Genomic DNA, 19,058 nt, shown 5'->3' with positions numbered 1-19,058 from the left:
GAGTTTTCTTCTTCCCGTTCCTTTCGGCCATGGAATTTAGTGGATCATATTAACACTTTGACTGCCGGAAAACGCTTAAAAGAGTCATTCCCGGCCATGCTCAAGTTGCCGGAGGACGCTTTACAGCTTTACAATATTTCAAAAATCTGCGATCGGATTCATATTTCCCCTCCGCTGGCCTGAGATCCACCAGGAGGACCCACTGAGCTCTCTGGCGGTTCAGGAGCGCCATCTGGTGGCCGATCGGCGCAATCGCCAAACAGGATGTGCTATGGAGGTTGTGCTGGTCGGCCGTATTACTTCCGGGCACTCTGTTTGGCTACCGGGACTCGATCTCGACACAATACATAGCGATCGATTGCCAATAACTCGATAAACAACATGATTTTGACATATATACTATTATACAAGCTGGAAATGGACCCGATATTTCTACATACCATAATAGGTAAATGACTGTTCCACGCTCATCGCCCAACGGCGCGAGGAGGATACGGTAATATTCAGCGTTATTTTTGATCGTATTCCATATAAACTGTTATGATGAACATATCACCCACACTAGATGAATGATATAACGCTGCCCACGGAATTATAAACGATCCCCCGCCCATCCGGTCATCATCAGATCATACGTAGATCATTCTAGAAGTACGTCCAATTGAAATTTTTTATATCGCCCCGATTGCCATCAAACTGTATTTCATCATCAATATAATGCATTTGGGGCTATATATCACGTTCTGGAGAAAGCTGCAGAAAGAGATGAAAACATACTTATACATTAGACCAGGGGTTCCCAAACTTTTCAGGCCGGGACCCAGAAAATAAGGCGTCAGAGAGCCGCGGCCCAATGCACATCGTCAGGCCTTTTTTTTTTGCCAGGCGACCGATTTTTTAAGCCAAATATCACTTCAATCCTATTAAGTTAGTTCAAGTTAGTTATTCATTTATATGTGCTATTTATGAGAGGGCTAACTTGTTGCAAAATAATTATGATAATAATAATAGCCTCATTAAAATACTATTGTTGCTTCGGTTGTTTTCAGCGTTTTATGTGCATAATCGTTTTTGTTTATTTATTAAGTTAATATAAAACCATAGTCACATTTTAGAATACAATAGAATCGAATTTTAGAATACAACTAGAAACACTGTCCTGGCCTGCTTCTAAGTTCAGTGGCCTGCTCGCGGCCCACCTTTGGGTCGCGACCCCGACTTTGGGAACCACTGCATTAGACCATACTTTACTATGAATATGTGAATGAAAAAGTTTAACGTTGCTACACGATGAACAATACATATAGGACTTTGAATGGGCCCTAATAATGGCAATGTAGCAATAGAATTTAAAAAGTTATAGCCCTGCAAAGAAGGGGAATTTCTCCATAGACAAATAGCGCTGGCAATCCACAGTCATTTTCCGGATTTCTGGCCGGCACCCATAGTGTTAACACTTTGAGTGCCAAGAACGAGAAATCTCGTTATTTAATAATATTTTTTTTTATTATCGATTTCCATACATTTTTCATCAATCTAGCCTCACGTTACCAGTGGGGATCTGTCTGAGCTCGAGCAGGGAAAATACCGCCCCCTATCGTCTCTCCGGATGGTATTGCACCCCATTGGATTGGACTGAATGAAATGGATGGGGAAAAAAAGAGTCCGGATTCCACATTTTACTTGTCAGGCATGTAATCCGAGCCGATCCCATTCATTGCCCACCATCAGAACAGCGTGGAATATGTCTTTCGACCACCCAGCGTTGGATCAATAAACGCGATCGATATTTGGAATGGCGATCAGGAATTGGAATATTCTTTTTGGAGAACATCTGATCTGAGGTAAGGAATCTATTTTACCAGTCTTGGGATAATCAGAGCTGTTTTCACCTATATATATCAAAGTGTCCCATATGTGTGTGCAGGGAACAAAATAAGTACCAGCCAACCGCCAATGGCTGGTAAAAAATCTGCCTGGCTGGTAGTTTTTAAAATCTACCAGCCAAATGGCTGGTAAGTCAAAAAGTTAAGTTTGTTCCCTGAGAGCAGAGCTACACAGCAGTGCGCCTATTTTGCGAGCCGAAATAAGTCTGGTTTTTTCTTCTTCTCACAACGGGTCAAATGCATCTAACATGCATTGCATCGTCGCCATTCCTTTATGCCCACATCGCCCGAAATGAACGTTATGTTAGCGTAAGCTAACAAGCTAATCCTGATCAGCGGCAGAGCCATAGAGAACAGCAGACAGTGTGGACTGGGGAAAGGGAAATGGGGGGCACTCTCCCTTTCTCTGTGTGTGTGCGTGCGTTTGGAAAGACGATGAAGTCACTAGTCAGGACTCAGGAGAGGAGTATATTGTAGTAAACTGAGGATTACTGAGGATGCACAGATAATGTTGATATTCAAATATAAAAAGGTTTCGAGAGGAGTGGAAGTTTGAAGACAGACTAGACTACAATATGATGCGGGGGTGGTGAGTTGAAACAGTGTGTGTGTGTCCCCGACCCCACTTCTATGTTTCAATAAATTATTTGCATTTAAAACTATTAACGCTGACTCATTCCTTCAGTCCACTCAAAATTATGCTAATATTCCTTATGTTGTTTATGATATTAATTGAAAATAGCATATGAGAGTATTATATAGTAATAATAACACATGGCGATATACTAAAAAGCCATTTTTAATTTTTGGCTGGTAAAAAATCTGCCTGGCTGGTAGTTTTTAAAATCTACCAGCCAAATGGCTGGTAAGTCAAAGAGTTAATTTTGTTCCCTGTGTGTGTGTGGCTGTGAGTGTGTGTGTGCTACTGTGCTGATCAGGAAATAAGAGAATCGATTTTTCAGCCCGCTTCTATAGCGTGCTTAAAGGGGAACTCCAACATTTTGGGAAATTAGCTTATTTAACATCTTCCCTGGAGTTAGACAAGAAGATACATACCTTTTTTGTCTCTGTGCGTGCATTTTAGCTTTGGGAATAGACGCTCCGTTAGCATAGCTTAGCTTCATCACTGGAAGTGAGGCAGGACAGTAGCCTTACAGTGCCTTACAGTGTATTGCAAGGTCTGACATTGACCAAATTTGATATGCATGACCTTGGTGGGCTCTAGGTCAACTCCTGAAAAGGGGGTCAATGTCAGACCTTGCAATCAAAAGTTAGGGGGCGCACTGAAATTATGGCAAGGGTTATTAGCCCCCTAACTTTTGATTGCAAAGTCTGACATTGACCCCCTTTTCAGGAGTTGACCTAGAGCCCACCAAGGTCATGCATATCAAGTTTGGTCAATGTCAGACCTTGCAATACACTGTAAGGCACTGTAAGGCTACTGTCCTGCCTCACTTCCAGTGATGAAGCTAAGCTATGCTAACGGAGCGTCTATTCCCAAAGCTAAAATGCACGCACAGAGACAAAAAAGGTATGTATCTTCTTGTCTAACTCCAGGGAAGATGTTAAATAAGCTAATTTCCCAAAATGTTGGAGTTCCCCTTTAAGTACACATATACTATCAATAATCTAGCGTTTATTTGAAACGATTCATAAATAGGCCGAAAAATTACAACGTGTTTTGTGTATTACAGTAAAGCGCGATTCCTGCAGAATCTTTTTTTTTCTTCTGAAAGTAAAAAAAAAAAAGCGTTTTTCAAAATGATATCAAACGGAAATGAACCGATTAAAAAACAATCCGTTTTGACAATGTTGACTGCAAACAAGTCATTAATAAGCGACGGGCGTATTAGACACATAGGCATAATATAAGATATAGTTTATGCGTTCGCAAATGTGATCGCCCTCCCATTGACTACAGCGCTGGCACTCAAGCGCCTATTTCTGGCACCCCCTGCTGGCACGGAAAGTGTTAAGGACCAGCCTAAGATGACACATTTATTTTGGGGCAAATGATTGGCTTATTGTAATAAAAGAGCCGTCACTAAAACCCAAGCTGGTAAACCCATCAAGACCACCTCCTGCTGGTAAACCCATCAAGACCACCTTGTGCTGGTAAACAGATCAGACCACCTTGTGCTGGTAAACCCATCAAGACCACCTCGTGCTGGTAAACAGATCAGACCACCTCGTGCTGGTAAACAGATCAGACCACCTCGTGCTGGTAAACAGATCAGACCACCTGATGGTGGTAAACAGATCAGACCACCTTGTGCTGGTAAACAGATCAGACCACCTTGTGCTGGTAAACAGATCAGACCACCCTGTGCTGGTAAACCAATCAGACCACCTTGTGCTGGTAAACAGATCAAGACCACCTCATGCTGGTAAACAGATCAAGACCACCTCATGCTGGTAAACAGATCAAGACCACCTCATGCTGGTAAACAGATCAAGACCACCTCATGCTGGTAAACAGATCAGACCACTTTGTGCTGGTAAACAGATCAAGACCACCATGTGCTGGGCCCCGTTACTCGTACCTGGCTAACTGAGTTAGCCGGATAATTTTCAGCATAGCTTGACTTAAGCCAGACCTTTCCGTTCCCCGACGTTGGATTTTCTAAATCGCTATGGCAACAGATCAGAAAGTTTGAACCTGGTCGAGGGCAGGGTTTAGTTCAGTTAGCTCGATAACCTGCATGGCCACACCCTCGCAAAGAAATGCAGCTCACTTCCTGAAATAATTCTCACAGTCTAGATCCCATTATACCATTCTGAATTATGTTTTTGTGCTTCGTTTTTCTAGAGGGGGCGTTTGAAATGTAAAATAATAGACCTAAAATGCTGATAATAAATCATATTCAGCCTATAGATTTACTTTGTCCTAAATAATGCACGTCATATTTATACGGATATGGCGCTCGCGCGTCGCGACACACAAGTGGTTATTTTAATAACGCGGAGCATTGCAAATGTGAATCCCGCTGGGATATTTTTAATGAATGAAACCTATCGGGCGTTTGGCTCCGATTAGTTTCATATTCTCGGCTGTGGATGTATTTGCTTAACGGAACGCCCGGATTGTGTTTCATTCAAGCATAAATTTAAGCGTCTTTATGCGTGGACTGTGGATTATGAATTACGAGGAATCTGAATGTGTGGATTGTTTAATTGTATCACTCACACGTTATTGTGATATTGTAACTGGGATTAAGATGTCTGATGAGATGCGCTGTTTGACGGATTTGAGAAATTGAATGAGCCGTTGACATTAATGAATTTGAGTAAATGCATCCATCTGTTTAAGCACTGTTAGTGTTATCTGATGATGAACATGAGGTGTCACTGGTATAAACCAAAGGTTAATCAATTAAATGCATGTATGTATGATGTCCGAAACAGATTAAAACCTGATTAATAGTGAAACTGTATAGCCTCCAAGCCTCTCTGACACGTTATTTCGGGTCACGCCTTGAACATTTTGGGAACCATGTTAGGGATGCACCGATATGAAAATTTGCCACCGATACCGATTGTTCAACTAACACAATCGGCCGATACAGATATTTGTGGCAATTTTTTTTTTTAAATATATATTTTTTGTAATATATTTTTTTCTTTTTTTACGAAGCTACTGTATATTTGTGTTACAAATTGTGCGCACCGATATGAACATAGGCCTCTTTACTTGCTTAAAAAAAGGAAACATCAAGAAATAGCACTATCTCTCTCCCAGTATGGTCTGCTGGGCTGCAGCTAGATACTAGTTCTCCCAGTATTGTCTACCGGGCTGCAGCTGGATATTATTGTCTCAACCAGAGCTCTCAACCAATGAAATTTTGATTGACAGTCGATTCTGCCAATTACGTCACACACCGCTTGCACCCGCCTCTGCTGTTACCACCAATCGGCAAGCGCGTATACATTTTTTACTTCCGCTTTTGTCCGCCATTGATTTTGACGAGAGCTGAGCTCTACAACAACACCGTTAGATCCCCGCGGCGGCGCGGCCGACGTTTAGCTTTTAGCTCCGCAGGATGACTAAACGAGGCATAATGATTTTACTGCAACGAATGTTATAATAAAAAAGCCTTTCTATACATGTGTCTGATTGAAAACTTTATTAACAGATTGCAGAATGGGTAAAACTCAGGGCTCTATGAGCAACAGAAGGAACTGAGCTAGTATGAACGAGTAATGCTTGCTACGTTCGGGTAAATAATATGCCGATGTTATTGAACGTGTAACACTAACTATATAACGTTAATGCCACAAAACGAATGCATTTGTTAATCATAAGTAGTAACTTTGATGCAGTAGCTTGTGTGTGTGTGGGCCGGGGGCGGCGTTGTGCAGGTCGCGACTGAACTTTTTTTTGCCCTTTGACGCGACACAAATTGATGGATATTTATCGGCTACTGCCATCGGCACATTCGAGCTTATCGGCCGATAGGCCGATTGCAGTCAACAAGGCACTTATCGGCCGATACCGATACCCGACCGATACATCGTGCACCCCTAAACCATGTATTTATATATAAAGTACATGATACCTAAACCGAGCGCATACAGTACAGTACAGATTAGGGCTGACCTTCGAAGCTTTTTTTTGGCAATCGAAGCTTCGGGGCCGAGCTTCGATTTTAATGCGAAGCTTCAAAGATTTTTTTTTTTTTTTTTTTTGTATCTTATGTTGTGGGCAGGGAGCGAAATTAACTTTTTGACTCACCGGCCAGTGGCGGGTAGATGGGAAGAATCTACCCGCCAAGCATATTTCTTACCTGCCAACTTTTTTTTGATAATTTTTTTTTTATTATTATTTTATATAAAACATTTTTTTTTAATAAAATATATATATTATATAATCATACTTGTGATTGTGTTATCTGCGAGACATCGCCACCTCGCTGTCTGCAAACAGCTCCACTGTCTGTGTGTATACTCGAGTGGCCTCCAGCTCCAGCAAGGATTCTCCGGGGGTGCAGCTGGACCCTAAACGCTACATTCAGCATGCAAAAGAATTCTCCGGCGCTGCACCTGGACCCTAGTCAGCAGCCCTCACTCATGCGATGTAAACCAGGGACTCGAATACGCATGTTGTTGTTGTAGGACATTGATGCCAGGAGCTATCTGTAGCTACTGCTGGATGGCGTTGGGACAACGCCTCAGTGAACTATTTAGTTTACTGCGACATTTCGTAGTGACTAGTTACCTAGCCAACGGAGGTATTATGCACTGGACTATTGCTGGAGGATTTGTTGATGTCGGGAGCTATCCGTAGCTAGCCGGCTGGATAACGTTACACAATGCCTCATGTATTAAACTAAGTGAATAGTTGACTGGGTCATTTTGTAACGGTAGCTAACGTTATCTCACGAAGGTCCCACACTGACTAGACTAACGTCACGGTGAGGCAATAGCCTGTTTACATGCAGGCATACAGGGGTAGGAGCAGCAGCAGCAGTGCTAACTAACGTCACGGTGACTCGGAGGCAATAGCCTCTGTTTACATGCAGGCATACAGAAACAGGTGGGGAGGGGGTAGCAGCAGCAGCAGTGCGCGGTGCGCGCTTCATGTCTGTGCTGAGACAGCGAGTGAGAACTCCGCTAAAGAATTGGATCATGATTTTCGGTTTTCACATGACTATTTGATTGCCCGTTACACGGCGCTCAGACGTCTCAGTGGGAGGCGCCAAACGTAAAAACTGAGCGCAAATGGCGGGTGGCGCTCTCTAGTTTCAGTCCCTGGTTGTGGGACTTGTACAGCACGTTGTTGTTTTTAAATGTGCACTATAAATAAAGTGGATTGGATTAATTAATTAAGTAGCCCTTTCGTGACTGTGACGCAGCCTGGGTTTTACTCGGCTGCGCTGCCTGGGTACAGTGGGGCTGCTCTCACAGCCAACGACATGACATTACATAATTATGTTGCAACCTTCGTCTATCAAGCAAACAATTATATAAATATTTATATGTAGTTGATAGAGACAAAGGCAGAATTCGACTTAATTAAGCACGTTTTATTAAGACATATTTTTATATGGGTCGGGACACTTTAAAAAAGCAGCACAATGAACACAAATCTGTCCGACATAGTCTTAAATAACAAACGGCATTGCTTCGCTTCTTCGTCGACATGTCTGCTGCACATGTCCTTGTTGTTTTCAACACAGATAATCTCCACGTGCTTGTTGTAGAGAGGTAGAGTCGAAGCGCCGCTTACTTTCGTTTCATTGGAATGGAGGCGGGAAGGCGCCGCTTACTTTCGTTTCATTGGAATGGAGGCGCAAGATTTGAGGCAAAAAGATTTTTTTTCTTTTTTTATGTTCGAAGCTTGTGCCATCGAACGAAGCTTCGAAGTATTTAAGACAGCCCTAGTACAGATATCCTCATAAGTATCTATTCATTCGTATCAATTAGATACTCTTTTGGCTTGTTTTGTATCTACTTATTCTGAAAGAGTTGAACTAATTATTTTCGCTAGCAATAGATCTCATTCGATTATTCATTCTATTAAGCCTACCAGCAGGCACATTTAAAGAAAGGGGTAATGAGGGACTTAAAATTAGCCATAGATTATGCATTTAACTTGTCGGCGAGGCTATTGAGTAGGGATGGGAATTGATAGGATTTTATCGATACGATTCCATTATCGATTCTGCTTATCGATTCGATTCTTTATCGATGCCCTTATCGATACCTGATCAATTTATAATTTACATAAATAAATTGGAAATGCAACAGAACTACATTTACATTTAGTCATTTAGCTGACGCTTTTATCCAAAGCGACTTACAAGTTCTGTACGACAAGCCATCAGGAAGGGCACAACTCTATCAGCTGAGCAACAATGTTCATCAAAGTGTTGAGTGCTACAGTGTAGGTTAGTTTATTAGGACAAGTGCATGACAGTACGGTTAGTTAGGGTTAGATATATTTTTTTTTATTCAGATAATGGTTGAAGAAGTGCGTCTTTAGTCGACGGCGAAAGATTGGACGGGATTCGGCTGTCCTAACTGGGGTGGGTAGTTCATTCCACCATTGTGGGGCAAGGACTGAGAATAGGCGTGTAGGTGGTGTATATGTGTTTGAGGATGATATCCTTCAAACAGGCAATAGTGATGATATAATTTGGGCAGTGCTGAGCTGGGTTACTTTCCTCCAGTGTATTTGTCCCCCGGCCCCACCCAATGGCTCCATGCACACACACACACACAGAAGTAAAAAAAAAAAAAAAAAATGAAAAAAAATATTTTGATTTTTATTTTATTTTTAACTTCGATTTTTTTTTAATGTTCGAAGCTTGTGCCATCGAACGAAGCTTCGAAGCTTCGAAGTATTTAAGACAGCCCTAACAGTCACACAACAGAACACCGCTGGTTCGACCAGCGCTCCTGCCGCGTCTCTCTTGCCGCAAGGGCGTGTGCTAGTGGATTGATTGATTGGCCGTGTGGCCAATCAGAGAAACGCTGAACGAAAAGCTGAACACAAGTTGGTTGCCTTTAATATTCACGCGCCCTGGTAAACAGATCAAGACCACCATGTGCTGGTAAACCATAGTTTGGTGAAGTTTCTGATTGTCTGCAACACTACTAGACATCTAAGAAGGGAGATCCCCCCTTGAATGGCCCTTCTAAGGTTTCTCTCCTCCACACTGCCTGTGGAGCATTTTTTCCCTATTGTTAGGTTTTAGTGAGTTTTTCCATACCTTCGCGTGGGGTATGTCTGGGAGTGCTTGCATTCTTTCATTTATTTGCATTTATTTTAAATTTGTTGGACCTTATGGTGTTCTTGTTCTGTTCTTGACTTATTGTTATGTTTCTTCTTGACTTGTTTAAAGAAGACTTGTACGGCCCATGGGGACATTAACGTGTTGTCGGGCCTTACAAATACATTTTATTTGATTTGTGATGGCAGGGCTGTACGCTAAGCTTTTTCACTAGGGGCACACTTGCCCCTAAATGAGAAATTTAGGGGCAAAAAAAATTTTTAGGGGCACATTTTTAAATAACAATTTTACCATTATTTATATCGAAGAGAGAAAGAGAAAGAGAAAGAGAAAGAGAAAGAGAAAGAGAAAGAGAGAGAGAGAGAGAGAGAGAGAGAGAGAGAGAGACTAGGATGCGTCGTCTATACTTTCCGACCGCTCCATTATGTCAACAACACGGAGGCAGCCAGCCTGGATGGATTGCATGAAGCGATATAATTAAGAAATGAATAACCAATAAATGTGAAGTTATCTTTGAACCCCTGTTGTCAAGCGTCTTCAATATACCCCCCCCTCCTCACTAATGGTACTGGTGTTGCAGAGTCACTTTAGTTAGACACTAGTTTAGCGTTAGCTGAACGGCTAACTGGCGTTAGCCAGAGGCTACTAGCGTTAGCATGTTGAGCAATTCTATTCATGTCTCCTCGACTTCCACTGTTTGTTGATAACTGTGACGCGGCTCTCGCCTTATATGTAGTAGCGAAGCAATAGTATCTGCTGTGTGTGTGTGCAGTCACAGTGCACTGCTGACAAGTGGATGAGAGGAAATTATATCAATGCATCGGTTTTTGATGATGCAAAGACGCTACAACAAGATGCATCGCGAGTTCAGCCTGACATTTTGCAGACGCGGGGACTTATTCCACCGGTACACTTTGCCCTATCAGAGTGAGTGCTCAGTCGATTGTTCCCGCTGATCATACCTGCTGAGTGCTCACTGCTCAGCTCGCGTGAGTGGCGTCATCACACGCCTTGGATAATTTAGGAGTGAAATGCGAATCCAAGGCTTGAAAGCACTACTCGCAAGCCCGCCCCCAGATAATATTTACCAATCGCAACGGCCAATTAAAGGGGCAATTCGCGATGATATATCGCAGTGTACAGCCCTGGATGGGGGTGTTCTCTAACCAACCCAAACCAACAGGATCAAGGGGTAAAAGCTCAGGGTTTAAACAAGGCAGGTCAGGTGTGAAAGCGTCCTCATAGACCTGTTCAAACATGACAACATAAACATTCTAAATGGGCCATTCTAAATGAGTCTATTTCCTGTTGCAGCGTTTGCTAATACAATAGCCAACAGGAAATACACTGGGGACCAAGCTGTTCCCCTAGCAACAGGAGTCTTCTGAGAAAGTCTATTAATCCCTGGGGGGGGGGGTGCTCTCATCTTACCCTGCTGGGTCCATTTCTCGAGGGCCTGCTGCTGCTGCTACCGCTATGCTGCAAATGACTGTGCTGCTGCCTGCTGTGAAAGGACCCCTCTGCAGATCTGTAGGCGTCCGTGGACCTGCCCGACGCGGCCTCTGCAGATCTGTAGGCGTCCGTGGACCTGCCCGACGCGGCCTCTGCAGATCTGTAGGTGTCCGTGGACCTGCCCGATGCGGCATCCGCAAATCTGTAGGCATCCGTGGACCTGCCCGGCGCGGCCTCTGCAGATCTGTAGGCGTCCGTGGACCTGCCCGACGCGGCCTCTGCAGATCTGTAGGCGTCCGTGGACCTGCCCGACGCGGCCTCTGCAGATCTGTAGGCGTCCGTGGACCTGCCCGACGTGGACCTTCCCGGGGGCGGCCTGTAGACCTGGGCTGTGGGGCGACCGGCTGCACTGCTACGCGGGCGAGAGACTTCCACCACGGGGTCGTCCGCGATGAGGTCGTCGTCCATCTCGGGTTTGATGTCGATGACGGCCTCCGAGATGAGGGGCTCCATGAGGGGCTTGACGGTGGAGGTCAGGCGGGAGGAGTTCTTCTCAGATGACCCTCTTCTAACAGACATTAACAGAAGAGCTTTGTTAGCCATTGCAGGTGTACAATCTCACGCGTGTGAGATACAACTTTGGGAACTGAAATTAACATTCTAATGATGATGTAAAAATGGCTACTGGTCATTGCAGTACTAGAATTCCGACTCCAAGAAAACCCTCCACAAAAATAACCTGAAAGGGTTAATTCACTCTAGTGCAGCGGTTCTCAAACTACGGGTCGCGACCCAAAGTGGGGTCGTGAGTAGGTGACCGGTAGGTTTTCTTTATGTTCTGGCAACCTATTTTGGCTAAGTATGCCTCGTTTTATAAATGTGTATTGATAACATAATGCTGTAATAACATTTTCTAATAAATATACATGATCAAGTTTTAAAACGTGTGCTTTTATTTTGATATTCGTTAATTCCACGTTGAAATTACGCAATACATTAAGTGTGGGGTCGCCAAAAAAATCCTAAATCAAATGGCGTCGTGGTATAAAAAAGTTTGAGAACTCCTGCTCTAGCGGGCTGGGGCAGCAAAACACCAGACAAGAACAATGAAGAAGGCCAATAACAGAGATAAAGATGTAGCTAAGACCAAGCGAGACAAAACAAACAGCTGTTCATAATGAATTCCAGTTATATAGGTTTACATTTGCAGGTGTCCAAGTTGTGTGTTGTCTGTTTGGCTTAAAATTAGGGATGCTCGATATTGGCTTTTTTACCGATACCGACATACCAATATTGTCCAACTCTTAATTTCCGATACCGATATCAACCGATACCGATATATGCAGGGTTTCCCCCCCAAAAATTTAATAATTTCAGGTAATTAACATTACTTATTACATGGCGTTTTCACATTCGCCGAAATGCTTGCTTGTGATTTGTCAATAGCCCCCGACAGCGGTGAATTATTTTTCGATAACCACCGGTGATTATTGTTTTTCGCAGCTGGAGTAATCAAGCCCCAATGACACACCGTTTCAGTGCAGCCAATCAGACACACCTGCCGGGCTGCCCGCGATAATAATAATCACTTTATTTGGGCTGACAGAGCCACAGAACAACTGCGATTTGTCAAATGAATTAGGTATATTGTTAGTAAGTTAGCCATGTAATAAGCGGGATAATGTATAGCTATACTCTGTCATCATCGCAAAATAATTGACCTTCACTGACGTTTAAAACACCTCGCCGAGGCGGCTCGGTATTTTAAACTCCGTGTCGGTCAATTATTTCACGACAATGACCTCGTAGCTATACATTATCCCTTACATATCTCTTGTTGTGGAATTAACACAACATTATGCATACTTTTGACAATAAATAAAATCTGAATTTGTTCTTACTTGCCTGGGTAAATAAAGGTTATAGAAATGTAAAAAAAAAATCCGATATCACATTTTAATGCCGATATCGGCCGATAATATCGGACATCCCTACTTAAAATAACTACTAAGTGGGGAGTGTGGGGACAAGGGCATAGGGAGGTGTCTGACGTCACTTTGGACCGCCCGCGCGGCCCACCCGTTTAGGGATTTATCATTGGGAAATGGATTATCGGCTATTGTAATAATTATGCCTCATGAACATTGGCAAGCTTTCCATTTTTGCACAAAATGAGTTCCCTTCTATCCCCAACATTATTGTTTAAGCATTTTTGGTTGAAATTAAATTTGACGTAATTATTTTACGATTAACCCTTTCACTGCCGCACTACCAAACGGTTAACCCTTTCACTGCGACAATACACAGGTTAACCCTTTCACTGCCACACAACAGCTAACTGTCGGTAGTGTGATAGTAAAGGGTTAACCTTCTGTAGTGTGGCAGTGAAAGGGTTAATTGCGAATATTTTCATGTTGCGCTATAGATTGTGGATGAATACGCACAGAAAGGTACACCATGCAAATGTTGATGCTTTAAACAAGACGATTTAGAAATGGGCAATGGGGAAATACATTGCGATTTCAAGCGAGGTGAACCGGACGGAAACAACAATGACGTAACCACTACATCTCCCTATAGAGGGGGGGTGAGTGGGACGCATGAGGGGTTGTTGATGACACAGGGTGGGCTGGGAGTTGTTGATGATATGGGGTGGGCTGGGGGTTGTTGATGATATGGGGTGGGCTGGGGGTTGTTGATGATATGGGGTGGGCTGGGAGTTGTTGATGATATGGGGTGGGCTGGGGGTTGTGGCAACTGTTTTTGTGGCTCTAGTTTTGGTACCATCTCTTAACAGTCTTTGTGAAAACATAATTGAAATCGCTGCGATAAGATTTCCATATATTACAAGAAAGAAAATTAGGCCAAATGGAGCTGTAATTAAGACAATATAAGACTCACCGGTTCTCGTGGGCGGAACTAGACACGCGGGTCTCCGCCTTGTCAGAACGCGAGCTGGATACAGCCAGGCTTTTTGACTCCTCTCCCCTCCTGTCCTCACCGGCGGAGGCACGACTCTTCCCCGACACGCTGCCATCAGAGTGAAGCTGTGGCCTCAAGGCTGTGGGCTCTGGAAACGCCATGCAGAGCAGAGGGGGAGATAAGGAATTATGAAGAGGTGGGGATGAGAAAGAGAGAGGTCAGACTTGAGGTTTACTGAGATATAGTGAACTTCTCAGGCCAAACAAGCTCGTCAAGTGTTCAGCAGCACGCCGGCCAGTTTGCTCTTGGAAAGGAATCCCCACCTGAGCATGACATAAACGGCTGCTGTGTGAATATGGTCAATGACGGCTGAACTTACCTACTGCCACTGATCTCAGTTTCTCCAGGACACCATGTAACCTGTACAGTAAAAAAAAGAAAGAAAAAAAAGCTTTTTGATTAAGAGCTGAATCAGATATACTGTACATTGTAGAGACCTGCATACATGGTGGCCCAGGGCAGGCAAGCTAGTTCTTGACATGATGAAACCAAGGAAACTATAAAAGTAAGGGTCACTGTGTAGAATGGTGATTATGTTCTCATATGTTGAAAATGGGATCATATGTTATGGTTGTTATGTTTGTGTTAAAGTGAGTAGCCTATACGTTCATATGCATGTGTTGTATTGAAATGTGGTGCAACTCTATTGTAAGTTTTGTGTTTGTTCTTGTACTTGCAGTACGTAAAGACGTGACGGTATGACGCAGTGGCGGGAAGCCGAGCACGTATACTCAGCTGTCTGCTGTCAGTGCGCACAGGGGTGAAATGGTGTGTCACAGCTGGGAGCGTTGTGGTGTTTGCAATGGAGAAGTTTGGTTCACTTGTAAATAAACGATTCACATAAATGAAACAAAACGGATCAGGCGTTCTTTGTGTGGATAAATACATATGATATGAACATGGATGGCGAAGGAACAGAACCCTCTACATTGAACAAGGCGAGTGAAGGAACAGGAAACTCCACAATTGGTGTGAAAACCTTCCCTTCGGTCGACATTTAGTTGAACGGGATCAGTCATCTCCTCGTTTACGTCATTTAAACAGGTTATAACCTCGGCTGTCAGAATCATCCGCAATGTGTTCCGTTGTTAAATAGATAACGTTTGGTATACTGGTTGATGTATATTTCCTCAGATAGCTTGTATATTTTAAATGTTAATACAGACTTCAATATTACTGGCACCCAGCAGAACATAGAACGCTGGTATTCTGACGTGTGACTCCTTCTTTTATAGTTTCCTTGAGACAAACCCCTCCACCCACCTGCCTGCATTCCAGACGTTTCAAACATCAAAACATGGACATTATAAATTAATCCACATTTATTTCCACACTCCTATAGGCAAAGAGATTTGGACGACATTTCATAAGTCAAAAAGGCTGTGTGCCACATTGACCATTGCACTTATGACCGTATATACTTGTGTGTATATATATATATACTCTCTTGTTTAGACTATTTTTGTATCACAAACAGTACTGTATTTGTAGATCTGGTATGTCATAAATGGCTAGATGTAGCAGTACTGTCTATCTGTATGTCATAATATGTTACGATGAATTGAAAATGGGGGACCCTGATGTAAACAAGACGAAAGTCTTTCTCTGGTCTGCATCCCCTTAACACTTTAATCGCCGAAGACGCTATGCAGCGTCTTTCCCCGCCATGCTTATTCTGCCGAAGACGCTGGACAGCGTCTTTGATATCAATATTTCAAAAATCTGTGATCGAAATCATATTTCTCCCCCGGAGACATTATATGTACTGGTGAGCCCCTCTCAACTCTCCAACGGTTCAAGAGCGCCATCTGGTGGCCGATCGCCCAAACAGGAAGTGATGCGGATGAAGTGGTGCTCACCCATATTTCGTCCGGGCACTCGCTATCGTTAGCAGGACTCCATCTTGACACACTGGATGTCGATCGGTTGCAAATAACTCGATAAACAACATGATTTGGACGTATATACTATTATACAACCTGGAAATGGATCGGGTATTTCTACATCCCATAATAGGAATATTTCAGTTCCACGCTCATAGTCCAACGGCGCGAGGAAGATACGGTAAGATACAGCGTTATTTTTCAACGTGTTCTTTACTAACTGCTCTAATGATCATATCACCCACACTAGATGAATGATATAACGTTGCCCACGGAATTATAAACGACCCCCCGCCCATCCGGTCAACATCAGATCATACTTAGTAACTCCTAGAAGCACGTCCAGTTGACATTTTTTATCTTGCACAGATTCCTATCAAACTGTATTTGATCATCAATATAATGCATTTGGGGCTATAAATCAAGTTCTGGAGAAAGCTGCAGAAAACGATAAAAACATACTTATACTTTAGACCGTATTTTAGTATGAATATGTGAATGAAAAAGTATAACGTTGCTACACCCTGAACAATAGATATAGGACGTTGAATGGGCCATAGTAATGTCAATTTAGCAATACAATTTAAAAAGTTATAGCCCTGCAAAGAAGGGGAACTTCTCCATGTTAAATAGGGCTGGCGAGGGATGGTACATTTTGAATTTAACCCCGGCGATCAAAGTGTTAACAATTGTGTGTATTGAGCCGTACTGTATTGTACCCATTCTGCAATATGTTAATAAAGTTTTCAATCAATCAACCAACCAACCGTACCACACAGTGAACTTGCTGGTGTTGTTCCCGAGGAAAAGAGAAAGGTCGTCAGACATCTGCTGGGACGTCTTCTTGTTCGCCACCATAACCATGATGTAGTCAGGCAGCTCCTCGTCTGAAATTAAAAAGAGATAGATAAAAAATATATATAAAACGTTATATATTATAAACATATTTGATCAAGCCAGTGTAGGTGGTGGTGGTGGCTATAGACTAATGTAGTTAGTTCCACTGGCACCGATTTAGTTTGATTCCGAGTGTTGTAGCTGTCGTGTGTGTCATATATGTTATGATAAATTGAAAATGGGGGGCCCTGATGTAAACAAGACGAAAGTCTCTCTGGTCTGCATCCCCTTAACAATTGTATGTATTGAATGAATGAATGAATGAATGAATGAATGAATGAATGAATGAATGAAAACTTTATTTAACAGATTGCAGAATGGGTACAATACAGTACGGCTCAATACATACAATTGTTAAGGGGATGCAGACCTGAGAAAGACGTTTGTCTTGTTTCCATCAGGGTCCCCCATTTTCAATTCATATAGACATTTATGACATACACAACATACATGACATTTATGGCATAGGGACATATAGGTATTTAGTACTGATACATTTGTGACATAAACGGTATTCAAATATACAGTACTGTTACTCATAGATCCTGACAGAGTATATATGATGGGGAGGGGACTGTACATTAGGAGGGGGTGGGTGGGGGGGGGGGGGGGGAGAGAAATATACATACGGCGGGGAGGGAATATATACATGCAGTGGGGAGGAGACTGTCTATTAGGAGGTGGTGGGGGTTTTGGGCATTTACGGTGGCCAGTTTCGAATTGCAGCCTCCTGTAGGTGCTCTTTAAGAGCGGTTTTGAATGTGGGTAGTGATTCACATTCCTTTACAGCTTTGGGTAGGGCGTTCCACATTGTTGTGGCATAATTGCGAAACATGTTTAGTCCCTAGCCGAATCTGGGTTTTACATGATTTGTTGAGCTTCCTCTGGTGTAGTGGTTGTGGTATTCACTGACCTTTGGGAAGTATTTTGACATGTACATGGGTACCCCGGTCGTATAGTGTATCTTGTAGACCAGGCCCATTGCAAGTTGCCCATGTTTTGCCCATGTGTAATGATAGTTTGTTATCAGACAGCGAGCCATATGCAGATTGCCTAGTTCCGTGCTGAGGGTTTTTTCAACCTGCAACTTGTTCTTGTCAGAGACCAGCAGGGCTGAGTCGTCCGCAAACAGGAACAAGTTGCAGTCACTGAGCTGTACTGTACCCATTCTGCAATCTGTTAATAAAGTTTTCAATCAATCAAGTGCTTGTTGTTCACTTACCCACATAAGCACCAAGTTCTTGAAGCTTGCCCTTGATAGCGGCCTGAAACAATAACAAATAAGTTAAATGATGATCAGCTGTTTCTAACCAAGTCATAAAATGCATCTCGCTAGCTAACTCTAACTACTAGCTAGTTAGCTGTGGAATCCACACTGGAGCAACGACAACGTTGTTTTAGTTAATCACATTTAAATACTGACGCCACGCCACAATGAATGTCAAACGTTCAACATTAACACTATTATTAGCAATTTCACGTTAAACACGCATTCGTGCGAATGAAAAACCCAACTTTATACGAGACTGATTAGCCATATAGCGTTAGCTCGCCTAGCTTAGCCGCAGCTACATTGAATGAGTCCGGTTGGGGCCAAGCTAGCTCACGATGCTAAGCTAATGTTGACTAACGTACACGATGGGCCTAACAGCTGCAGAGCGAATCACGCCTGGAATCATCATGTATATCTACTCACCCTTATTTTCTTGCTGATTTCTGTTCCGATTTCCATGTTTTCACGTTTTCTCAGATCAAATAAACACAGTTGTTGTAGCTGAGGTACAGCGTGATTTGACTTGGTCCTAATAAACCCGTCCTGCAGACAGAGAGGAGATTCACAAACACAGTCAAATAAACATCACTGTCTCCCCACAAACGCAGACAGTGAGTGTGGGGCATGACCACAGCAGTATAAAACAGCACCACTACCTGGCGAGGTAGGGTATTGCACTGATAATACATTGTTTGAATGTGAATGAATGAATGAATGAATGAATGAATGAATGAATGAATGAATGAATGAATGAATGAATGAATGAATGAATGAACGAACGAACGAATGAATGAATGAATGAATGAATGAACGAACGAATGAATGAATGAATGAAAACTTTATTTAACAGATTGCAGAATGGGTACAATACAGTACGGCTCAATACACACAATTGTTAAGGGAATGCAGACCAGAGAAAGACGTTTGTCTTGTTTACACCAGGGCCCCCCAT

General features: G+C 42.9%; 1 protein-coding gene across 1 annotated transcript in view; it reads right to left on the bottom strand.

Moving 5' to 3' along the window:
* The window catches only part of zc3h14 (zinc finger CCCH-type containing 14), a 76,435-nt gene extending 57,737 nt beyond the window's left edge, over positions 1-18,698 (bottom strand). Inside the window, exons 1-6 of the mRNA XM_084314739.1 lie at positions 18,530-18,698; positions 18,056-18,098; positions 16,709-16,823; positions 14,373-14,413; positions 13,973-14,141; positions 11,051-11,639 (exon numbers count right to left, since the gene is read on the bottom strand). Of these exons, the coding sequence (XP_084170865.1) occupies positions 11,051-11,639; positions 13,973-14,141; positions 14,373-14,413; positions 16,709-16,823; positions 18,056-18,098; positions 18,530-18,565 (993 nt within the window). The 5' untranslated portion in view covers positions 18,566-18,698. The remainder of the gene's footprint in view (positions 1-11,050; positions 11,640-13,972; positions 14,142-14,372; positions 14,414-16,708; positions 16,824-18,055; positions 18,099-18,529) is intronic.
* Positions 18,699-19,058: the final 360 nt, after the last annotated feature.

Source organism: Notolepis coatsorum, assembly GCF_963971535.1.
Source record: "Notolepis coatsorum genome assembly, chromosome: 5".
NCBI classification, from domain to species: Eukaryota; Metazoa; Chordata; class Actinopteri; order Aulopiformes; family Paralepididae; genus Notolepis; species Notolepis coatsorum.
The sequence above is the reverse complement of the archived record's forward strand: the minus strand, read 5'-3'. Positions and strand labels throughout refer to the sequence as shown.